The sequence below is a fragment of the Salvelinus namaycush genome, chromosome 25 (assembly GCF_016432855.1).
Source record: "Salvelinus namaycush isolate Seneca chromosome 25, SaNama_1.0, whole genome shotgun sequence".
NCBI classification, from domain to species: Eukaryota; Metazoa; Chordata; class Actinopteri; order Salmoniformes; family Salmonidae; genus Salvelinus; species Salvelinus namaycush.
The window spans coordinates 21,510,887-21,537,113 of NC_052331.1; the positions used below are offsets into that span (position 1 = coordinate 21,510,887).

General features: G+C 46.1%; 1 protein-coding gene across 1 annotated transcript in view; it reads right to left on the bottom strand.

Annotated features, from left to right (window-relative positions):
- Window positions 1-25,124, bottom strand: part of LOC120020353 (zinc finger SWIM domain-containing protein 5-like) — a 49,880-nt gene extending 24,756 nt beyond the window's left edge. Inside the window, exon 1 of the mRNA XM_038963948.1 lies at window positions 24,644-25,124. Within this exon, the coding sequence (XP_038819876.1) occupies window positions 24,644-25,121 (478 nt within the window). The 5' untranslated portion in view covers window positions 25,122-25,124. The remainder of the gene's footprint in view (window positions 1-24,643) is intronic.
- Between the last annotated feature and the right edge of the window lie 1,103 nt (window positions 25,125-26,227).

Below are 26,227 nucleotides of genomic sequence, written 5' to 3' on the forward strand. Positions count from 1 at the left end.
CACACAATGCACTTTGGCTCTGTTCTGTTTACAAAGAAAAGGCCTTATCGCTAGAGAGCCGTTCATTCACATGGCCCTGACACTCTGAAAAAGAGCCGCTCACCAGTGACAGCCCCTCTAAGGGAAGCACTGACGGACGCAAAGCTAGCCCGCTCAATGGACCCACCGGACCACCATTCTAAAGTACCAGATTCCACACAGACAGAAGGACATCATTAGTAGAAACTAGCCGGCATGGAGACGACGTAGTTCTCTGTCTCACAATGAGCTACCAAGCATGTGAGCCTGAGCCGTAATAGGAGCGTTGGGTGGTATGTTCTCTGGGTTCTGCTTACTATTTCTTTCTCTTCCTCTCGTTCCACATAGACGGCTCTGCATTGTATGCCATGTCTATGGGCAAATAGAAGCTTTCCATGGCGCTCCATTCAGGGCATACAGAGGCCATGTCATCGGGGTGGCAGATCAGAGAGTCAGGGGGCGGTATATGCATTCAGTGCCCTTTAGGCTGCGATGCCTGTATTGATAGGCACACCCACAAAAACAATCAAAACAATAGGCCAGATAGGCCAGTGGAGAAAGACAACTTAAGACTAAACCAACAATGATGCAAGCTTTACAATTCTGGATGTGTAGACAATGGGTTCCAGTAAAAACAAGCATGGCCAGTGTGGAAATCCAAGAGCTGAGCTGTGCGTGTCATGCTGCAGTGCCGGAGAGAACCTGAAACACCAACTATCATTAGACAAGCTAGAACTCTTACATGTGAGTAATTCAAATATACACTCCACTACATACACCTATTACCTACCATTCGCTCCACAGCTTTCCCCCCGTACTCCAATGCTTCTCATTTAAGCTCTACTTGAAGAGAATGGACATTGATACAAGTGCTTTAAAAATGACCTGTGCCTTCATCCAGCAGGAGCGTTTGAGTAGCTTTTGGACCAGTCGTAGCGTTCTCTCACAAAGAGAGCTTGATTAATAAGCATGGCTCCTTTTCCGGAGAGCGACAGAAAGGAAAAGGCCATCTGAAAGGCACTTAAAGACAAATTATGTAGATTTAAACACTGCTTTGGTCACCGGGGATGCTGTGGTGAATATTCATAAAGCAGCACTCCAGACTGGTTAAAGAGCCTCACCTATGAGAGGTCACCACAGAGAGACAGGCAGCAAATCAACTTCTCTGATTTGGCTTGAACCCGCCTCCTCTCCACCAAATAATCAAACTGAGAAACTTTTCCCGACATTCGGTCTCTTTAGCATGTAATAACCTTCTGTGCCTAATTACCCATAACTATCCTACTGCAGTGGATGGAGTCACACAGACCCAGACTTAAACCCAGTGGTAAGGGCAGTGACAAAGGCTGAGGACTAGCGCCTTTATTTTTACAGAGATCCAATAAATGCGCTACTTTCTGATTGGATACTATATGTAATTCTATGCTAGTAATAACCTGAACTAGCTTCAGACGGTGGCAACATTGTTTTCTTTCAGGTGCCATTAACCACAGTGGCACAGTAATCTCAACTACATGGCTTAGTTATAATACAGGGCTGTTCTGTTCACCTCCTCCCAGTCCCTCCTTCTTCACATTAAGGTCGCTGCCATCGCAAAAAGAAACCAAGCCCTAACAACAGTGTACACTGTGGACTGGGCAAGCGCCATCTGGACCCGCCTGACTTGGCACACGTCGGTGGTCGTCCTTGCGGGAGTTAGCTGTTAGCTGGGGGATACAGCAAAGCAGAAAAGCCTGATTTCAACGGGGTCCATACTCAAACTACTTTCTCTTCCTTCCTTGTGAGAAGTGGGGATGTTTTTCCAAATACGTTTTCTTTCTTTTTCTTTCTTCACCAAAGTGAATAAATGGGAGGAATGGGCAAAAGAAAAGCTCTAGGCTGGCTAGCTGCCCTCCCCCACCTTGTTATTAAAACATCGGTTTTTACCTGATTACAGACCTGACTAGGACCGGGCAGGCTGTTGGACAAACACTGGCCACTCCAGTAACAACAAACACCGCTATTAGTACTACAGTACACTACCAGCACCAGGCAATTAAACGCACGTACACACACACAGACACAGACACAGACACACACACACACAGACAGACACACACACACACACACTTAGTTGAGGGCCGGGCACCCTTCTACTATGTATCTCTCTCTCAAATCTCAGCTTAGAGCTTCTTCCTGTATCGGCACGCAGCGACCGACCACACGGCGACCGACCACGCGGCGACCAGCCGCGCGGCGACCGGCCACACGGCGACCGGCCACAGCGACCGGCCACGCTACACTGCTCAGCCTAAACCCACACATGGAAGAGGATCATACACCACTATGCTCAGGAATGTGGATGTGAATGTGGATTGTGAAACCCCCTTTAGGCTGTGGGGTATCGAAAGCCAGGAAGCTCCCCCTTGAATTGTTTCTGTCTGTTCAGACATATCGCATGGAGAGGAGAGCCAGGGAAGGGGAGGGCTACTATGTGAAATGAGGGGGAGAAAGCCGATCCCACAACTAGATTAAACGTAGGTATTTTGCAAAAATAATTAACTCAAGGAAGAGGAAGCAAAAAAATAATTTGCTTAAGGGGGAGGGAGAGAAAGTCTTGGAACTCCCACACCACATGGGTGTGGTAATGAAAGTTCCCCCCATAGCCCTCCAGAATATTAAATCATGGGTATGGTTGTAGAAGTGGGCAGCTGCCTATCAATTTAGCCTGGATACAGACAGAGAGCAGCAGAGAGGCTCCGTTCCTTACTCAGCAGGAGCTGTCTGCCAAGGCCCAGTGGAGTCAGGCAGGGGGTAGAGCGGATGCAGGGTGGTGGTACACCCCCTACCCAGGGCCACGTGCCAAACACAATGACCCACGGAGCTGCCAGGCCACTGTGTCTGCTGGGCTCTGTGTGTGTGTGTGCGTGCGTGTAGGAATGTGCATGTTTGCATTCCAAAGAGGCATGCTGCCTCCCTCGCCACAGCAACAGCAAGAGGAGAGTTTGGACTTTGCTGAAACAGAGGGAGAAAGGGAAGGAGGGAGCGAGCGAGGAGACAGGGCGTACCGAGGAGGGAGGGGAAAGCGACATCAATGGATGAAACTGGGCACTGAGCCAAGCTACGGCATTACAATACAAAGAAGAAAAAAACTGAACATTTAAGGAGAGAAAGAGAGAGAAAGAGAAAGAAAGAGAGAAGGGCATGGCAAAGAAGGAGAACGGGACAAGAGGCAGTGTGCTAGTCTGTCGTGTATCTGGGGGTGAGGCCAATTCTATTATCACTAGTCGGGGGGTAAAGGAAGGAGCTCTCTGGTGGGCTATAGTGGACGGCTGGCAACACAGCCAATGACACAGGGCGGCGCACAATTGGCCCAGCGTCGTCCGGGTTTGGCCGGTGTAGGCAATCATTGTAAATAGGAATTTGTTCTTAACTGACTTGCCTAGTTAAACAACGGTTAAAACAATAAAATAATAACACAGCCAAGCCACGACTGGAATAGGAACAAGAGAATCACGAGGAGGAAAAGCTATTGATATTCTGTGAAAGAAGAAAGAACTTTCTTCCAATAACAGTGCAGAGTGCAACATTCTGAACTACCGCGCAACACAACATAATGTTGTTCAGTATTTTGAACCAAACTCCCTTGTGAAAGCACAGCAAAGATAATCAGCTCAGCCCATCTCCATGCTCCACCAGGCAGACAGACAGTTAGCCTCATGCTCCAGTAACAAGGTGTTGCAGTAGCTATTAATTGGCTGCTCTTCCCCCGTGCCAGGCATTAGGAAGCAGGGAGCAGGCAGGGAGCAGTGCTAGCCAGACTGTGTTTCATTAGCCTAGCCTCTGCAGTACCTGACATCAAAACAAAGGGGTTAGCTACAGCTGCCTGTCAGGCACGGGCAGCAGCACACAGAACTAGATTAGAGGCAGGTGGGGTAGTAGATTACTGAGTGGCTCTATCTGCTGCAATCAGGTCAACCCTGGCTGACACACTGAAGACACATAGATGTACATGCACGAGCATGTGCACACACACGGACGCATTCCACAGGCCCAACTAAAACCAGCTTAACTAGTTTAAAACCTCACCGTGCTGTCCCTCTCCCCCTTTCTGGACAGACAGACGGACGGTGGGTGAGTGCTGTTCAGATCACTAGACTCCGACACGTATCAACATATAGATTTGGAGGAGGATTAGCCGGCCTACTACTGAGCCCTTCAGTAACTCAGCACAAACAAACAGAATCTAAGTAGGCCTTCTTAGAATGGGCCAATATCTAAGATTAAGCATTATCCTGAGAAGTGCAAAGCACCCGCCAAAAATAGGTGACATTGCATGACTATTTGGGTTGGGCATTGTGTTGATAACATTATCAGGCCTCACTCTGTCTACTAGGTCGGCCTATTCTTTGAACGTACGGCTAATCAGCCACAAGCAGGGGCTGACGTACTATATCCTGAAATGATATGCGTTGGAGCTGGCAAACACAGAGGGCTAGTATCCAAGCCGTGCTAGAAGGATTACACTTGGCCCAATGAGAAAGCTTGTCTCCTCCCACACTCCTAAAGGAAGGAGGAGAGCTCGTCTCGTGGCTGGCAGCTCAGGTCCCATCTGGCCTGTACACACACCCACACACAGGAGATTCTTCCTTCTCCTATAGCACTGGCCTCATTTAGTAGCTACACACACACACAACTATTGTCTGCAGGAGGGAGCTTCACTGGTAGGAGGGGAGGGACTGGACTCTCTACACTGGCTCCCAAATACTAAGAAGACTAATCCTGTTATACATGTCCTAATAAGAAATGAATGAATGAAAAGCCAGCTTCTTCACAGAAGGGGAGCAGGCAGCAGTGGGTCTGGGGTTGGGCTAAGTGGGCCCAGGGGGTTGGGGTACAGTCATTGGTGGCCAGGCTACTTTAGCAACCCAGTGTGCTCTAGGTCTAAGTCTAATTTGTGCAGTTGTTCCTTTAAAGTGGCCCCGGGGCCTCTGGGAAGGTTCTAATCAGTGTGTGAAGGCAGATCCATCAGATATGCTAATCAGAGATCTTACCTGAACAAATACCCTCAAGAGCAGTCTCATCCATCTTAATTGGGAGAGGGCTTGTTAATAATGCAGGCTAGGCAGGCAGGGAGGGGAGGCTGAGGGGCGCTCTGCAGATATTAATAGAGGGATTTGATGAGAGGGGGATTTTTTTCATCCAATCATCAAGGACAGAACACAAATCAGACAGGGAAAAAGCCCCCCGGGGACAAATTCCTGGGTGCACTTCAGAGTGGCTGTGACCTCGCGGTCTACCTTGGCTGTTGAAAGACTTTCTAGTTCTGTAACTATCTGAAATCCACAATAGTCATATCATGAAACAACAGTAGCCCATGTCTAAAAATGGAGACTCTGGAGTTGAATGCTCATTGGGATGACTAACTGGTGAGGGTGGAAAATAGCCAAGCAGCATCAAAAGGCCAGTTAGTAAATGGACGGCTGGGGTTAAATATCCACTGTTATGTTATAAACCATTGACATTACTTTAATAGGAATCTGGTGTTCCATAACTGGAGTGAAACTGCATACTTTGAAGTCGGGGCTGGCACAAAGGCTGCTTGATATACAAGAGAGGCCTCTAGGTTTGCAAACTGGGGGAAATTGAGAGGCAGGCGACCAGGAGCTCAATTGACTTCAAAGCTCAGGGAGTGTTTATGACACATGTGCGCCATTTGAGGCGGGCTTAACCCCTATGGGACGTGAGGACCCGAGGGAGAGCAGGGAGACGGGGAGGGACAACCCCTTTTCCCCAGAAAGACATGACCAGGAGGACTACTGGGAATACGAGAGAGGCTAAGAGATTAACTCACGCATTAGCTTTGTCTTACTTCTACCTCAGGTATAGCGTCCTGGACTAGTGTCCACTGTCAGACAGTGGTACTGAATGGAAATATGAGCTGGTTGTATAGTCTTCTATGTCAAAGACATTCTTTAAAGCTTGAATCACTAACCAAGGCTAGCAGTAGCAGGACAGCCCTCTTTTTACTAGTGCTGGCCTCAAAGTCACCTAGCAACAGACAGACTATTCTACTGTACTTTACTAGGTCAATTCCAGTAGTAATGAGGAGAGATTAGGTTAGTAGCACAATTAGCTAGGTGTTTGGCTGGCCCAATTATGTTGGACTTGACAGAAAGTCAGGGAGGGAGGAAGGGGTGGGACTGGACAATTGAGCAGGTCTGATGGTAGTTCTAGGAACATATGTTCCAAAGCACCACTACTGGACTCCAGACTGCATTACCTGGGGGAGTTCCCAGCATGACTGCTTTTGTGGATAGCATGGCACACTTTCAAAGCGGAGGAAGACTGTTCTGACAGACAAAAGGACACCACGCTGAAATAGGACGGGATTATCCATAATTAGACAAACATATGTGTTGTTGTTTTGCTTGTTGAGCGTGTTAATGAGGAGATAAACAACTTAACATTTAGCATAATAGCCTGTTGCCTCAAGTGTATGGGTACGTGTGACAAATAGGACAAAAGTAGATGGAAAACAGGTGAAATCACAAGGAAACCACATAGGAAGTCACGCTTAATCTATGCATGGCTTCCGTTAATATGGTCAAAATGATGTTTAAAATGCTTTTCACAGAAGACAATTATCGGAAACATATTCTGAAAGCAGGAAAGAAGTGAAAATAACCCCTAATCAACTCTAACTGACACCATTATGCCCAAGGTGAGCCCCAGCGTCACCATCAGGGTGCAAAGATTCCTGCTACCTTTAATGTCAGAGCCCAGCCGTGATGGACAGAATAAAGGAGGTGACTAGGGAAGGAAGATGAGGAGAGGACAAAAGGGCCAGGGTGAGGGCTGTGGTGTGGAGCGGCTCTAAAGAGAGAGAGAGAGAGAGAGAGAGACAGAGACAGAGACAGAGACAGAGACAGAGAGAGAGAGAGAGAGAGAGACAGAGACAGAGACAGAGACAGAGAGAGAGACAGAGACAGAGAGAGAGAGAGAGAGAGAGTTAGGCAGGGGCCTTCCTTCTCCTCTCCGTGTTTGGCAGGGTCAGTAATGACAGCCTGAGACTCCAATCAAACAGAATTATCCAGGAAAGGCCTCTTCAATCAGTCACTGATTTACTTGACGTTTTTCCTTTTTTCTCTCTCACGCTCTCCTTTTCACAGCCCCCAGAATCAAGAGATGATGAAAGGTAGCGGTCATGAATATTTCCGTAAATGTTTTTTCTCTCTCTTTCAGTGTGAAACCTCGTCTTCCCAGCCCCATGTAGCCATGGTCGGTCAGGGAGGGACACCTGTTTTCAGCCAGGTTCAGTTGTGTGTGTGATGAGCAAGGGCACAGCCATAGCCTTTCATCAGCCAGCCTTTGTGTGGCTCTAGGATAATGCGGCATTTACTGTTGATGAAAACAAATGGTGTACGGGGCTGCCAGATTGGATCACTTGAGTATACTGAATGTACTGCCATAGAAATCTATCATTCTAAACCGCAATGTACTGCCATAGAAATCTATCATTCTAAACCTCAATGTACTGCCATAGAAATCTATCATTCTAAACCTCAATGTACTGCCATAGAAATCTATCATTCTGCTATGTTCTCTGTATAGGTCCAGTTTCCATGAGGACTAATATCACATTTGAGTCAAAGTAATAGTTTATCATTTGACATAAAAGGTAAGAGATTGGTAAGAGTTAAGAGATTGCGGAACAATTGTAATAAACACACACACACACACACACACACACACACACACACACACACACACACACACACACACACACACACACACACACACACACACACACACACACACACACACACACACACAAGCCCTTCACGTTGAAAGTTCTTATCTGGCCTTCACAGCATCAGAGGGAGTCAGAAAAAGGGAAAATGATTGGTTCAGACATGGTGTCTGAATTGACATTCATGTATTCTCTTTATCACTGCAATACTATTGTCATCCAGCCAGCATTAAATATGTTCCAGAGCTCACAGCCTGGTCCCTTCATCAAGCCATGTGTCTACCTGTCAGAAACCTTACAGATTACTACCCACCACTACCCCTATGGCTCAAGAGGATATGAAAGACTGTATTAGGAGAGAGGGAACTTCAGAAATAAAGTGCCTTTGAGGGAATCTGATCGCATAATGTTTAATTGCTTCTTTCATCTGTTGTGCTTTAATCCTATTGTTGCAGCAGGCAGTTCCATCACCAAGATAACGCACAACACATTCAACACTGATTTACACTTTTCAGACACACACACTGGCTGCTTCTTTCTGCTGCCGCAGCACAAAAAGTGCTTAGCGCGCCACGCCCCTCTTTTCTGAGGCAAAAAGAAACTGGGTGAAAATTGAATTTGAAATCAATAGCGGGGGTGGAGGGATACAGTGGGATTGCGACTGTGGGGAAGTCCAAAAGAGACGGGGAAGGGGAAGTCCAATATATGATGCCAGAGAGAAGATAGTGCTTCTTTTTTACCCTCAACCCCACCACAGCAACAGTGTCAACAGAACAAGTTGGACTACTGTATTTAGCCAGCTACTTACACGCCCTGAAAACACTAAAACTAACATGCCATTCAGTGCTCACATGGCACCATTGATTCAAACGGCCTGCCTGGCCTAATTGTTGAAATGTTTCTACAGCTGTGAGTAACTACTAATGGTAGTTATTAACCACAAAAATCCATATTTGAAATTTCAATAAGTGCCTGTAGAGGAGTGCTGATGAATGATTGACCAGTCAGTCGCTCTAGCCTGGCTCGCTCTGCATTACTTACTGCATAAACCTTACCTGTGGGTTACCTGTCAGTCAATAACTGGGCTTTAATGTGGATGCAGAATATAATGTAAATTATAAACTGAATAGTTCGAACCCTGAATGCTGATTGGCTGACAGCCATGGTATATCAGACGGGTATGACAAAACTTTTCTTTTTACTGTTCTAATTACGTTGGTAACCAGTTTATAATAGCAATAAGGCACCTCGGGGGTTTGTGGTATATGGCCAATACATCACGGCTAAGGGCTGTGTCCAGGACGCGTTGCATCGTGCCTAATAACAGCCCTTAGCCATGGTATATTGGCTATATACCACACCTCCTCGGGCCTTATTGTTTAAATGTAGTAACTATGCTTATAAACAGCCTTACTGCTTTTTATAATAATTATGTGCTCAGTAAGAGGAGTTTAGAGTTTGAGTTGGTGGTAGTGGGTTGGGCATTACAGACCTGAGGCTGGGGTGGGTTCCCCCCTTTTAGGAGCTTTATCTCTGAAGGGAGTCATGCTCTGGAGACAGTGGGGCCTCTGCCCAGCCCGGCCCACTGAGGCAGTACAGCAGCCAAGGTCAGGCAGCCATTCCTACTAACAGCTCCACAATGGCCCAGTATGGGGAAGGCTGGAGCTCTAGGGCACTGGGGTGGAGGCCAACTGATCCTGTTACACCATGACAACTATCAGAATCCCCTCCATTGAACCACACACACACACACACTCACCCGGGTGGAGGGTAGGGAGTATGTTCTCAAGTACCGGTTCGGTATAAATGACAGGGGAATACCAGTACCATTTATAAATGTCCAGAGGAGTCATATGTGTCATATGTGCCCTAGAGGTTTCATAACAGGGGGGGCTGTACTTCATCTGAAATGGTTGGACTGAGCCAAGCCAATGGCTCCGTCTGAAATGGCACACTATTCCCTATATAATGCACTACTTTTGACCAGGACATATAGGCCCTGGTCAAAAGTAGTGTACTACATAGGGAATCAGGTGCTATTTCTGACACATCCAGTAAGTTCTGTCTCCTTCCACTGCAGGGCATCAGTCAGAGGCCATGTTGGATTACATTTCGAGATTGCGCTGCAGCACCTTTGTTTTGGAGCCGAGTGACCAGGCGAAGCCGGGAAGTTGGAGGGGAAGAGGTGCAACTTGGGGTTAAGGGGTGATAAAAGAGAGCGAGGGGGCTAGGGGTCCAGACAAAGCCCTGCAGATGTTGCCCACATTAATCATGTTGCAGGGTGGGGAAGGGGGGGCGGGCGGAGAGGGGAGCTGGCTGTCCTGTCCACTCTCTCCCTCTACATGTTGGCGTGTCTGTCTGCCGCTGCACTTTGCATGGTGTGGTACTTCCTCCCTCCTGTGCAGAGTCTCAGGGTGAGCTGGGGGAGCCTAATGAGGTGTCTCTGTTGCCAGCTTCCTTCGCCGGGGCACTTTAGCTTTTTTTGTCATCACTTGTGGGGGAGGTGACAGGTTGCTTATTTACTCTGCCTTTCATATTTGCCTTTTAGTTATTTTTTACTTCCCTCTCTCCCCACTCCTCCTCTGCCCTCCACCCCTTTTTTCTGCAGTCATCTGTTCATTCAGCTGCCTGCCTGCGAGAACCAAGTGCCTAATGGGCCATATCAGCAGAGCCACTGCAGGGAAACACAGGCCTGTCATTAGCCCATATTGAAAAAGAGAGCCGGTAGGCAGAAGAGAGAGTGAGAGAGGCAAGTGTTTAGCTTGAGGAGGCTATTAATATTTAATAGGGAGTACCATTTTTCTAAGCAAAAACAGGAACTGGCTTTAACTACTCTGAATCACCTAGACCTAGATATTCACTCCCCCGTCTCTGGCGTCGACCTAAAAACTGACAACAGAGCGATGCTAGCGTAGAGTTGCTAGCAGACTCTAAAGCTCTACGATAATAGGCTGTTTTCATCTGTAAAACACCTCACTCACATGAACACCTATGAATTCAGAGCGGACACGGTCGGCTTGGACAAATTACCATTAAACTCAACACCACAGAGGTGGAATCCACATAATTCACATTGTCATTTTATTCTCTTTTCTCTCGCTTAACTATCAGCAATTGTAATGCTGAAGCACTTAAGAGACATTTCCTATGACAACTGGAAAAGGCTTTACAGAACATCATGCTGATGCGCTCCACAATGAATTGTATGGGCTGCAGTTTCTGTCTTGTTTATAGTAATAGCACTGCATTGTCAAGGCCCCCAGTGCACCACATGTGACCATTGCAATAGTAACTGCCTGTTTTGTAAGACAAAATGTTAAAGGGAAACTGTCTGTTTCTAATCAAAAATCTGTTCAAATTACTACAAATAGCATTACTCATTGCCGTTCAGGTCTGGGGGGAAATAATTTCTACTGAAAGGTTGAAGAGTTAGAACTGTAACGGCCCTAGGTCTGTGACATTGACATTTGTGTAAATCCATATGAGTTCAATCACTTTTTGACAGAATCACTTTAGATTTAAACAAAACTTTCCATACATGTTTGCTCATGGAAAAAGTCATCAGAAAGGGACTTTCTGGACCTGAATGCCAAAACATTCAGGAGATGGCTCAAAGTTGACCCATTTTGCATACCATACCATAAGGCATCCATGTCTTCATCACTGTAAAATATAAACGGTTGAGTATGATATCATTTAAAAGCTTAAAAACGGTTATAATTTCAAGATTTAAAAAATATATACAAATTGACCTTTTTTTTACCTTTAACGTAAATGATCTAAAAACGGTATTTATTTTTTCCGTGTGTTAACGAACATGTGTACGCTGGAATTAGAATGCCTTCCAAAATAAAATCATGGCTACGTGAAGCAAATAGACTGCTTGTGCATTGTTACATCTGCAATTGTGAAATGTATAGTCAAAAAGTGTCTATTTAGTGTAATAATGCTGCCAGTGCCAATAATACATATTTGAAAACAATAATGTTATGCCTACTGGTGTTGATTTCGATCACAGGCATATAGCCTAGGCAGGCTATGGCTGGGAAACTCGATGAAGTCCAATTTCAAGAGAGAATACTGTTATGTAAAAAGAACGAGACTAGTTAAATTCTTTATAAACTGCTCGGGTGTATTAGGTGGCTCCTATAGGACATGTATTTTTTTTTTTATGATTTCACCTTTATTTAACCAGGTAGGCCGGTTGAGAACAAGTTCTCATTTACAACTGCGACCTGGCCAAGATAAAGCAAAGCAGTGCGACACAAACAACACAGAGTTACACATGGGATAAACAAATATACAGTCAATAACACAATAGAAAAATCTATATACAGTGTGTGCAAATGTAGTAAGATTAGGGAGGTAGGGCAATAAATAGGCCATAGTGGCGAAATAATTACAATTTAGCATTAACACTGGAGTGATAGATGTGCAGAAGATGAATGTGCAAGTAGAGATACTGGGGTGCAAAGGAGCAAAAAAATAAATTACAATATGGGGATGAGGTAGTTGGGTGGGCTATTTACAGATGGGCTGTGTACAGGTACAATGATCGGTAAGCTGCTCTGACAGCTGATGCTTAAAGTTAGTGAGGGAGATATAAGACTCCAGCTTCAGTGATTTTTGCGATTCGTTCCAGTCACTGGCAGCAGAGAACTGGAAGGAAAGGCGGCCAAAGGAGGAGTTGGCTTTGGGGTGACCAGTGAAATATACCTGCTGGAGCGCGTGTTACGGGCGAGTCAAAAGGAACACACATGTCACGTTCCTGACCTGTTTTCTGTTGTTTTGTATGTGTTTAATTGGTCAGGGCGTGAGTTGGGGTGGGTAGTCTATGCTTGAGTAATAAGTATAGATACTTTTACTTATATTAACTTAAGTAAAAGTATTTGGTTTTAAATATACTTAAGTATCAAAAGTAAATGTAAATTGCTAAAATATACTACAGTATCAAAAGTAGATGTAAAAGTATACATAATAATTTCAAATTCCTTATATTAAGCAAAGCAGACAACACCATTTTCTTGTTTTTAAAATGTACGGATAGCCAGGGGCACACTCCAACACTCAGACATCATTTACAAAAGATGCATTTGTGTTTGGTGAGTCCGCCAGACCATAGGCCGTAGGGATGACCACGCGTTCTCTTGATATGTGCGTCAATTTCACAATTTCCCTGTCCTGCTAAGAATTCACAATGTAGCGAGTTCTTTGGGTTGTCAGGGAAAATGTAAAAAGCCCAATATTTTCTTTATGTAAAGGCTTTCTTCCAGGGGTGAAGGAGAGGACCAAAATGCAGCGCGGCTAGTGTTAAACATGTTTAATTCAAACACAAGTGAAACACTACAAACAACCTACAAAATAACAAATGTGCAAAACCGATACAGACCTATCTGGTGCAGAACACAAACACAGAGACAGGAAACAAACACCCACAAAATCCCAACACAAAACAAGCCTCCTATATATGAGTCTCAATCAGAGACAACGACTACCATCTGTCTCTGATTGAGAACCCACACTAGGCTGACATAGAAACAGACAAACTAGACACACAACATAGAATTCCCACCCAGCTCACGTCCTGACCAACTAAACACATACAAAACAACAGAAAACAGGTCAGGAACGTGACACTTTAGGAATGTGTGAAGTATATGTGAAAAATATAAGTAGTAAAGTACAGATACCACAAAGAACTAGTACTTTAAATGATTTTACTTAAGTACTTTGCACCACTGCTATATATTATGGATTCTCATGACAGTTACGTTGGCATACGCTAACCAGTGTATGTAAATTGACTCTCTCTACTCTCGCACGCAAATGTTGAAGCCGTCTTTCTGTGTTATTTGGGCTTTAGACCCTACTTTACAAACTAGACACACAACATAGAATTCCCACCCAGCTCACGTCCTGACCAACTAAACACATACAAAACAACAGAAAACAGGTCAGGAACGTGACAGAACCCCCCCCTCAAGGTGCGAACTCCGGGCACACCCCGAAAACTCAAGGGGAGGGTCTGGGTGGGCATCTGTCCGCGGTGGCGGCTCCGGCGGTGGACGAGGGCACCACTCCACCATTGTCTTTGTCCACCTCCTTAGCGTCCCTTGAGTGGCGACCCTCGCCCCCGACCATGGTCCAGGAACCTTCACCAACTCCCCTCTACAATAGAGGAGACAACTCAGGACAGAGAGGTAGTTCAGGACAAAGAGGTAGCTCAGGACAGAGAGGTAGCCCAGGACAGAGGTAGCCCAGGACAGAGAGGTAGCTCAGGACAGAGGGACAACTCCGGACTAGTGGCAGCTCCGGACTGAGTGGCAGCTCATGACTGGAGGGCAGCTCATGACTGGAGGGCAGCTCATGACTGGAGGGCAGCTCATGACTGGAGGGCAGCTCTGGCGGCTCCTGACTGGCTGGCGTCTCTGGCGGCTCCTGACTGGCTGGCGTCTCTGGCGGCTCCTGACTGGCTGGCGTCTCTGGCGGCTCCTGACTGGCTGGCGTCTCTGGCGGCTCCTGACTGGCTGGCGTCTCTGGCGGCTCCTGACTGGCTGGCGCCTCTGGCGGCTCCTGACTGGCTGGCGCCTCTGGCGGCTCCTGACTGGCTGGCGCCTCCGGCGGCTCCTGACTGGCTGGCGCCTCCGGCGGCTCCTGACTGGCTGGCGCCTCTGGCGGCTCCTGACTGGCTGGCGCCTCTGGCGGCTCCTGACTGGCTGGCGCCTCTGGCGGCTCCTGACTGGCTGGCGCCTCTGGCGGCTCCTGACTGGCTGGCGCCTCTGGCGGCTCCTGACTGGCTGGCGCCTCTGGCGGCTCCTGACTGGCTGGCGCCTCTGGCGGCTCCTGACTGGCTGGCGCCTCTGGCGGCTCCTGACTGGCTGGCGCCTCTGGCGGCTCCTGACTGGCTGGCGCCTCTGGCGGCTCCTGACTGGCTGGCGCCTCTGGCGGCTCCTGACTGGCTGGCGCCTCTGGCGGCTCCTGACTGGCTGGCGCCTCTGGCGGCTCCTGACTGGCTGGCGCCTCTGGCGGCTCCTGACTGGCTGGCGCCTCTGGCGGCTCCTGACTGGCTGGCGCCTCTGGCGGCTCCTGACTGGCTGGCGTCTCTGGCGGCTCCTGACTGGCTGGCGTCTCTGGCGGCTCCTGACTGGCTGGCGTCTCTGGCGGCTCCTGACTGGCTGGCGTCTCTGGCGGCTCCTGACTGACGGACGGCTCTAGCGGCTCCTGACTGACGGGCGGCTCTAATGGCTCGGGACAGACGGATGGCTCAGACGGCGCTGGGCAGACGGATGGCTCAGATGGCGCTGGGCAGACGGATGGCTCAGACGGCGCTGGGCAGACGGATGGCTCAGACGGCGCTGGGCAGACGGATGGCTCAGACGGCGCTGGGCAGACGGATGGCTCAGACGGCGCTGGGCAGACGGACGGTTCAGACGGCGTTGGGCAGACGGGCAGTTCAGGCGCCGCTGGGCAGACGGGCAGTTTAGGCACCGCTGGGCAGACGGCAGACTCTGGCCGGCTGAGACGCACTATAGGCCTGATGCGTGGTGCCGGAACTGGAGGTACCGGGCTGAGGGCACGCACCTCAGGGCGAGTGCGGGGAGGAGGAACAGGGCTCTGGCGATGCACTGGAAGCCTGGTGCGTGGTGTGGGCACTGGTGGTACTGGGCTGGGGCGGGAAGGTGGCGCCGGATATACCGGACCGTGAAGGAGGACACGCGCTCTTGAGCACCGAGCCTCTCCAACCTTACCAGGTTGAATGGTCCCCGTAGCCCTGCCAGTGCGGCGAGGTGGAACAACCCGCACTGGGCTATGCAGGCGAACCGGGGACACCACCTGTAAGGCTGGTGCCATGTACGCCGGCCCGAGGAGACGTACTGGAGGCCAGATACGTTGGGCCGGCTTCATGACATCCAGCTCGATGCCCAACCTAGCCCTCCCAGTGCGGCAAGGTGGAATAGCCCGCACTGGGCTAAGCACGCGTACTGGGGACACCGTGCGCTTTACCGCATAACACGGTGTCTGACCAGTACGACGCCCTCTCACTCCACGGTAAGCCCGGGGAGTTGGCTCAGGTATCCAACCCGGCTTCGCCACACTCCCCTTTAGCCCCCCCCCCCCCCCCAAGAAATTTTTGGGTGAGCCTCTCGGGCTTCCAGCCTCTCTTACGTGCTGCCTCCTCAATCCAGCGCTCCTGGGCTGTGGCTGCCTCCTTCTCCTCCCAAGAGTGGCGATTCTCTCCCACCTTTGCCCAGGGTCCTTTTCCGTTTATGATTTCCTCACATGACCATTCCTCCTGGTACCGCTGCTGCTGTTGCTGCTGCCCGTTGCCACGCTGCTTGGTCCGGGTTTGGTGGGTGTTTCTGTAAAGGTTCTCTTCCAGGGGTGAAGGAGAGGACCAAAATGCAGCGCGGCTAGTGTTAAACATGTTTAATTCAAACACAAGTGAAACACTACAAACAACCTACAAAATAACAAATGTGCAAAACCGATACAGACCTATCTGGTGCAGAACACAAACACAGAGACAGGAAACAAACACCCACAAAATCCCAACACAAAACAAGCCTCCTATATATGAGTCTCAATCAGAGACAACGACTACCATCTGTCTCTGATTGAGAACCCACACTAGGCTGACATAGAAACAGACAAACTAGACACACAACATAGAATTCCCACCCAGCTCACGTCCTGACCAACTAAACACATACAAAACAACAGAAAACAGGTCAGGAACGTGACACTTTAGGAATGTGTGAAGTATATGTGAAAAATATAAGTAGTAAAGTACAGATACCACAAAGAACTAGTACTTTAAATGATTTTACTTAAGTACTTTGCACCACTGCTATATATTATGGATTCTCATGACAGTTACGTTGGCATACGCTAACCAGTGTATGTAAATTGACTCTCTCTACTCTCGCACGCAAATGTTGAAGCCGTCTTTCTGTGTTATTTGGGCTTTAGACCCTACTTTACATAATCTGAGGGTATGTAAATTAAGGTCTAAGCTGCAACATATTCGAATATGGGGGGGGTGGGACATGGAGTTCACAGGTTTTTAGATCATTGACGTTTAAGATTACAAAATGATATTTTGTAAACTTTTTTTCCTCAATAAATTATCAAACAACCCTGTTTGTAAGCTTTTAAATTATATCAAATCTCAGCTGTTTATCTTTTCCAGTGATGAAGACATGGATTTCTCATGGTATGGTGGGGTATGCAAAATTGGTCCACATTGAGCACCTTTATCACATGAATGTTTTGGCATTCAAGTCCGAAAAGCCCCTTTCTGAGCACTTCTACAATGGGCAAATAGGTATGGAAGGTTTCGTTCAAAACAAAAGGGGTGCTGTCAAAAAGTGATTGAATTCAAATGGTTTTACCCATTTGCTCCTCCTCACAGAACAAACAATGGTGACTGAACACAGCTCTAATGGACAGAGTTAAAAGGTCAAATCTAATTGGCTGAGAATATCCTTGATGTTCATCTTGCAATCTGTACCTCATCCCAGGCATGAGCCCCAAATGGCACCCTATACCCTACATAGTGCACTACTTCGACCAGGGGCCATAATCAAAAGTATTGCACTATATAGAGTATAGGGTGCCATTTAGGGCACATACCTCAGTCTCTAGAGCAATCAAAGTACAGAGACAGGGCCATAGTTTATCATTTATATGGACAGCCATTAGTAGAGATATCCTTGAACCATACCTTCAGCTTCCAGTAAAGACAACTAATTCAATCAATGAGGGGAATTTCAATAAGAAGCAATGAGGGGAATACTGACATTAAACTCAGACGGAATCTAATAAAACAGCCCAGACAGACAAATGGGCATCAAGTGGCTTCGGAAAACAAAATGTGTGCAAATGTGACCACTACTTTGTGGCCATACCATGCATGGAATCTGTTCGTTTTGATCAATATTCAGTAAAAACAGATGTAGCACATTCATTCAGTGAAACACTGGAAATGGATTTTGAGTCAATAAAATTAAGCAAGGATCTTAAAGTGCACCAAAAGCTAAAACATCTAAACAACAATCTCTGTCTCCCCATCAGAAATGTGCTAAGTGGCGGCAGGTAGCCTAGTGGTTAGAGTGTTGGGCCAGTAACCGAAAGGTTGCTGGGTAGAATCCCTGAGCTGACAAGGTAAAAATATGTCGTTCTGCCCCTGAACAAGGCAGTTAACCCATTGTTCACCTGTAGGACGTCATTGTAAATAAGAATTTGTTCTTAACTGGGAGCACAAGCTCCATGTTCTACCACGCTTCTTAACTGACTTAAATAAAGGTTCAAATAAAGTGTTTCACACATAGCTGACTGCACAGAGGCCTCTCTCTCTCCTTTTTCTTTGTGTCTTCTACCCTTTGGCAGGAGAGTTGACCCTTTCTTCAATACATTATCCTTCCCTGCAGTCCAGACGGAGAAAATTAAGTTTCCATGTGAACTGGCCACAAAACCCCCCAGCAAAACAAAAACTCAGCTGGATAAAAGGCTTGTATGGGAGAGGCTGGTTGCTCTGTGGCTGCATTTCCTCCTCTCCCAGTTTTATGCTACATTCTCAGCTCAGATGCCACACTCTACGGCAAAATGTGAAGACTGGGACAGAAAGGAAGGCATTGGGATTTTTTGCTTGGCTACGCACAATCCTTTAGCAGCCCAGGATATGAGTTGATGATCTCTCCCTGCTCTCTATTCAATTTAATTGTGTATCCCAACCGCTTTTTCCATTCCTTGGCTTTTTGTTATCCCTGGTGTTCTTTTGCATTTGTTAGGCAATTACAACCAAATGAGGCCACAATAGACCTGTCTGTGGGCTTACTCTTTCACGTCTAGCAGCTTTCCCTGTATGCTCACCTTACAATGACAGCGATACACCACAGCCAAACGTGAATACAAAATAAAATCCACATCAAACATTATTACACATTTGTCTCTCGTCCAGGAACAGGCAGAAAACCTTTTGGCTCCATGTAGATATAATAAACGTGGCCGGCGGTTGAGGTTGAATGTAGCTCAATAATAATCTCTAAACTGGTCACAATGAGTCACATTGCAGCAGCAGCCACCTTGTGATAACTGTATAATACATACCTGCTGGTGTGAGAACTAACAGCTCACCATAGAGGCATGATGACTTCAATAGGAACTTTTACAGTTATTTTCTCGAGCCTGTGTTTTGTGTTTGATCAGGGAATAGTGCATGTGTGCGCTACGGCAAGCTGTTAGCTCCAATAAAACACATAAAGGCGGCATGTTTAGTGACTGACACACGACACATCAGCAGGTATGTGCATGGGGCCCGGCCCCGGCAGCCAGAGAGGAGTGGAGAAGGGGTGATATCTGAACCTTACCCCTGGGCCGAGGCTAGGAGGTAGAGCCAGCCTATCAATGTGGTGGAAGCTACAAATCAGTGACAGACAGTGGAATGAATAAGCCCATTGCTCCCTGTAGCTCCATGTTCTACCACGCTTAAGTCAGGCCCGTAAAGCCCTTAACAGCTTCTACCCCCAAGCCATTAGACTGCTAAACAATTAATAAAATGGCTACCCGGACTATTTGCATTGACCTCTTTCTTTTTACGCTGCTGCTACTCACTGTTTATTATCTATGCATAGTCACTTTATCCATACCTACATACACATTACCTCGACTAACCTATACCCCCTGTATATAGCCTCATTGTTGGTATTTTGGTGTGTTACTTTTTTTGACAAATATTTTTGTACCTACTTTTTTTTTTTAATGCCGCATTGTTGGTTAAGGGCTTGTAAGTAAGCATTTCCGGTAAAGTCTACCTGTTGTATTCAGCGCACGTGACAAATAAAATGTGATTTGATTTGAAGACACGTGGGATCTGTGCTGAGCAGTGTGTATTACTGATAAAGTCAATCAGAGGGTATCGCCAGGCAGGCGGTGGGTATCAACAGCAAAGGCAAGGTCACGTATTATTGATTTTTAGTATGTGAGAATGTACAGAGCCCACGGTAAATCGTTGCTATGAAACCACTACAGACAACACATGTTAGATGAGAGGGGTGGAATGTGGATGGTGCGGTAGATGGTTATCATTTAGTTCCACTGTAACACATGGAAACAAGCAGCAGTACTGGGGGCCTGGGGGAGAATATATGTGGCATGCAAGAGGATAGCTATAGTCAGCATGGTCCCTCTTCTACATGGTCTGTACTCCGTGTCAGACACTACAGTTCACATAACACATTCCTACAACTTCATAACGACATTGTGTAGGCCTAGCTACAATAGAGCCTGTGTGTGTGTTCACCTTTCTCTATCAGAATGAACATTTTGTGCTCTCCCCTGATTAAAGCATTTACATACTTAAGCCCCCCCCCCCCCCCCCTCCCCAGACCAAATTAATTTCCTCCTTTGACAGAGACAGAAAAGGCTTTTAATGGCCGTGTCCTTCAAACCTGAGACTGCTAATAAGTGTAAAGAGCAGATTTGTTTTACTGATTTTCTTTGAAACATGCATGAAATTAATTGTCTTGATTAAATATTGTCTGTCTGGGCGTTGAGAGACGGCTCAGAATTAGCGGTCCCTTGTTAAACTTGTATAGGTTCTGAGTAAGATTTGGCCCAGAATACAAAGATGACAGTTACCACGCTGGGAAGACAAAGGGCTTCAGATATATAGGGCTAACTATGAGTAGTGACATCACTGAGGAGCAACAAATGAATATCTGCCTCAAATCCGACAAGAACTAGAAACATTAGGGCACTATGGAATAGGCGTCTGCATCTAAAACAAATAATGGATACTATATAGCTAAGTAATACATCCAATATGACAGGCACCGATTTACAAACTGTACGATAAGCATGTCCATCAAACAACACAGGCACTATGGGCTCACTATTAGTAAAATGGGTAGTTTCCATTTTGTAGAAGGGAAGGAGAAGTGCCAAAGTGTAACAGAACGGGAGAAGTCGATTTAACATGGAATCAACGTGTTTAAAACAACTTATTTTGCAATGTCTCATTTCTAAAGAAATCACAAACCACCCAAAAATGTACGATCGAATTTGGCCTGCACCCTGCCACACAAAAACCCAAGGGGGGGAGTGACTCCTGTTTGAGTCACGGCTGAGGTGCATCATCAATGACTAGGAATGGACCAGGCTGAGTTCAGTCACTTCCTTTTACTTAAACCCTCTCTACAGACCAGAAGTCACATTTAGCAAGAGCTAAATTTTCGAAGCATAGTCCTGCAGAAACTTTGCTTTGCCTCGTTCCCTCCCCCTTTTCATGATATCCATTTGTGATCTTGTCTCATCACTGCAACTCTTAGAGCTCGGGAGGTGAAGGTCCATACTCAGTGTCAGACACCTGCCCGCTTAAACCGGAAGCCAGCTGCGCCAATGTGTCGGAGGAAACACTGTTCAACTGATGACTGAAGTCAGCCTGCAGGCGCCAGGCCTGCCACAAGAGCACGAAGAGACAAGTAAAGCCCCCCAGGCCAAACCCTCCCCTAACCCGGACGACGATGGGCCAATTGTGCGCCGCCCTAAGGGACTCCCGGTCACGGACGGTTGTGTCACAGCCTGGGATCGAACCCAGGTCTGTAGTGATGCCTCAAGCACTGCGATGCAGTGCCTTAGACCTCTGCGCCACTCGGGATGCCCAGCGACTCTAGTTTTTATTTTTGTACTGACTCTACACAGTCACACACACTGACACTCCAACACACACATAACACGTACACACATTTATACGGATTCTACACACATGCACTCACATACAATCTTCATTTACGCTGCTTCTCTGTTTTTCCCATGCATCCCGATGCCTAGCAACCTCACCCATATAGATACAGTATCTACCACTCTATCAGTATCCCTGCACATTGTAAATATGGCATTGGAACTGAACCTGCATATAGCTTTACTTTCTTGTGTACTTATTTTTATTTCCCGTGTGTTTACTGTTCTACCTTATGTTATTTTTAGTACTACATTGATATTGATTACTGTATTGTTGGGTTTAGAGTTTGCAACAAAGGAATTTCACGGTACTTGTGCGCGTGACATTAAAACTTGAAGTCAGTGAAGCTTCAAAGAAGGGAACCTATTAGGGCTTTATGCAACAACATGGTGAGGTAGAGAAAGGACCGTGCTCACAACATTCACCACCCCACACCCTCCCTCCCTCCTCCCCATTCTGTGAACAAGTGCTTTTTCTACAGCTGGGTAACAAAGCACGACCCAATAATCCTGAAGCCCGACTCAAAGCTGGAACCTCCTCTCTGAGGACTTTATCAGACTGCCTGGCGTGGGGGGCGATGAGGAGGCTGCTTAGGCATGTGCGGGGGATGGGGGGGGGGGATTACACACACAACTATCTGTGATTATTCTAATTATGACTAAAGCCCTGACTGAGTAGATTATGAACACAGGCCAATATGTGCAATATGATGAGTTTACATGCAATAAGGGACTTTACCATGAACCATACAAAGGCATGTATCTGGGCCAAACTGTTATTCTTGTCATCAGCTAAACACACCTATACTAACTAATTTCTCAAATACAAACACTGATCATTTATTTTGTGAGCCTTTGCATTCTGGGGAGAAAGAGTGGTGGGCCAGCCAGACATGTGGCAATGCAGAGAGCTTGCAACAGGTCTGCTCCTGTCCTGACAGTTGGCTAAACATCTCAAGGCAGGTAACAAGGTTTTGGATTACTATGAGTTGCATGTTCTGTCTGAGCTATCAAACAAGCAAGGAAGAAGTCAGAAGAAATCCCAGTCGTCAAAGCTAGACTAACTGAGGATACTAAAAGGCTAAACAAAAATGGTCTGTGTTCCACAGAAGACATGTTTCTCCAAAGCTTCATATAAGCAGTTAGTATATAAACAGCCCACATACCTCGCAAGTCGAGGCCTGGAGAACCAGGAACACTATGAAAAATCTAAGTAAGTTTAAGTTTATACAGGGAACTGGTTAAGTCTGGCAGTCACATAGAGCAAGTAGAAAACTATCCTATATATTTTGTAGACACAAGCAACCCTCATCTGTAGCTGGTTTATACCATAGGAATGCATGTACTTTGTAGAAAGACTCGGTGCTGTAAACACTGTTAAAGTTAAGGTACCCCAAATATTTTGGGCATTAGTTAGAAACAAATAGATAATGTTAGAAAGACAAAAATCACACAAAAACCAAGTGAGAGAAAAAATCTATGCCATAGAAATCACATTTACCTGCATTCCATTTGGTTAATAAAAAGGTAAACACAGGCCTGTATTGACCTTGAGGGGAAAATCATTATTTACTGCTAACTCTGTTAAGTGTCTCTTTTGAGGCACATTATAGCTTATTTCAAAATGCCAAATCAGACTCCACCGTGCTGATATTGGTTGTGTTTTCATACTCTGAAACACATTTCATTAGAGAAATACCTTGAGTTCACAAATGGTCAGCCTCTTGTTGGACACACATTGTCTGCATAATTTAAGTGATTTTATATTTCTATAGGCTATCATATTTCTTTATACCTGGATGAACATTAGGCTGTATTAGAATGTTATTAGAATGGAATAATAATATGTTGTGCTTTTATTATTGTCAAGTAATACTGTACATAAACAATATGAAATCAAAGCATTTCCACATAGATGATCTGCTATAACCTATTTGCCAATAAAAACGTGGTTTATTCTTTTTCCAGTCCTCAGGCTGTGTAAACCCACATGTTTATTGGGCTTAGTCCCTAAAACACATTTCAATCAAATCCTCCATTGGTTTAGATTATAATGATCAATTCTTCATAATTTACATGTTATAGTGGCAGACACATGAATTAAACAATATTTCGTTGGAGAGAGGAGCCTCTGGGGTGTACCTTTGTCTAAAATAACCAGTGGTTGCCATTCTGCAGTGATCGCCTTGGAAATGCGAGACGGATATCGATCATCTCAACTGGAAAGCTATTGTGTAGTAGTGGGGCTACACATTTCCCGCTTCCCAGCACAAATATTATTTTGTGAAATTACAAAAAGGTACAATTTTAATGAATACTTCCGAACTTGGGTCAAATGCGTGGTTTGCATTGCGTAAATATTTTCCGTAGACCTACTATTGGCTATGAGTCCTTTGTCCTGTCCAACGAGCAAATAAACAAAAGATATAGGATTTGGATCAAGTCGGCTTACGTTGGTTTAATTATAATAAGATATCCAATATGCGTGTTTGTCTTTCACATAAACTACCCTCTACCAAAAATAAAGACATAATCGAGTTGTAACATATAGAGTGTAAAACTGCCGCTAACGGAGATACGTTATGACCCCCCCCCCCCCCGCACGGAAAGGGTAGGTAGCCTTCCATAGCCCTTGACGAGGGAGGAAAAAAAGTGCTGAAATGTTGCCAGCACATAGCGGGGTCGGCTCAATCGACTCGACAGCGTAATGTGAAGCGAGTCAATGCTATATTGGGGCTATGGATATGTTACTTCGTTTTAAATCGTGTGCGTAAAATCACAAATAGAGTTACAACTTAACGAATGGCTACAATATCAACTGACACCCTTTACTTTTTAAGCAGCTGAGCTGATACAGATCAACGTATCCTGCTTCCTAATGAAACAGAGTAGCCTAGCCAGCCATCTGAATTTAATGTAGGCTAGATCACTCCGTTCACTTAATTCGATCCGAACCAAATTAATATCGGCTTATGCTACAATTGCTTCAGCATAGACCAGGTTTTCCATACTTTTGTTTTCATGGAAAAACTTATACCATTACTAAATGCCAGCCTACCCTTCCTTGATCGAGTTAGGGGCACAGACTAATTTGAAAAGCCGTGTAAGAGGAGAAGAGGGACAGGGGCAAAGTGCTGTGATTGTTCCACTTACCGACTTGTAAGACATTTTCCACACAACCAGTCTCTAAAAGCCGAATGCCCCGACGGAAAGGCAGTCCATCTCCGGTGCCCGCTGCCCCCGTCGTACTGGTAACCCCTCCAGGGACAGCCCCGGATCCAGCGGGAGCCCCTGTTCCTACCGCCGGACCCTCTTCGCCGGCGACGCGGCACTGAAACGATGAATACATACATATTTCCCTTTCGTTCCTCGGAAAAGACCAGTACACTATACGGCGCTGTACTGGCTCTGGGATCCGCTCGAAGCGCTCCTCCACCCTCTCAAAGGCCCATTTCTCCGCTACAGCCTTCGCCGCACAGTCCAATAGAGATTCCGGGCAGCGAAACCGAGAGTTCGGAAAACCTGGACCAGGCCCTCGGGGAGCCGGGCGCAAGCACAGTCGCTTGCTGACCGGGGGTAAAGATAGATGAAGCGGCGGCTGAGGCGGTAGCTCTCCACGTCCCTCCGCCATGACGACCAGATAAACACTGAGGACCGGCGACCAGCTTCAGAATCGCACAACCGAGAGGAGGTCGTCACAAGTTACCACAGCCACAAAGTTATAAACCCCGCCCATTTATACAATTTATCTTCTTAAATGTGATTTTAAACCTAACCCTACCATTAACCACACTGCTAACCATATGCCGAACCCTAACCTTTAATTAAGACCAAAATAAGTAATGTTTGTTTTTCAGATTTTTTACGATAGCCAATTTTACTTTGTGGCTGTGCTATCTAGTGGAAACCGGAGAAGGGGTCTGGGTGTTGAGGGGTTTAACGTCACCACCAATAACAAACACTCCCCAATCACATGGCAATACCGCACTGACAACGCACCACCGCTACCCCCCTCTTTATATGTATGTGTGTGTGTGTGTGTGTGTACTTGTTGTCCTACATTATGTGTACCCTAATGTTCTAACAATTCACCCAAATGTCCTGAAAAGGTAGGAAAATAGTAACTTTTTTGAATGGCAGGACTTGTTTCAGGTCTTGAATTTGTTCAAATGCTATGCTAAGCTTAAGGGTTAGGTTTAGGGTTTTGGGGTTAAGGTTAGGGTTTTTGGGGTGAAGGTTAGGTTAAAAGTTAGGGGTAGGTTTAGGGGTTAGGGGAAATATGATTTTTAATGCTCAAATGTGTGTGTGTGTGTTTATCTACTCTGCAACTCTTAATTAAGACAGACACACACATCTTTACTCACCTCAACTTTAACCTTGACCTATGAAGTGAAAAAGATGACACAGTTTTTTCAAATTTGTCTTAAATAAATAATAAATAAAAAACTGAAATAAACATGACATGGAAATAAAATGAACACATCCAAGTAGTAAAAACTCTTCCCTCCATTAAATCCATACCTGTGCTGTATAGGCCTATTTTACTGACTGAGATTAATTACAAAGACACTAACTGGCAAATTCATTTCACACCATTTACTTCAATGTTTCCAATCCAGCAAATACATATCCTCAGAATACTCATTCATTATCAGATCTTGGGAATTGGGAGTCCTTATTCACAGACACTCACAGACATGTCAGGACAGAGGAGAGGATAACACAATGTTAAGCAAA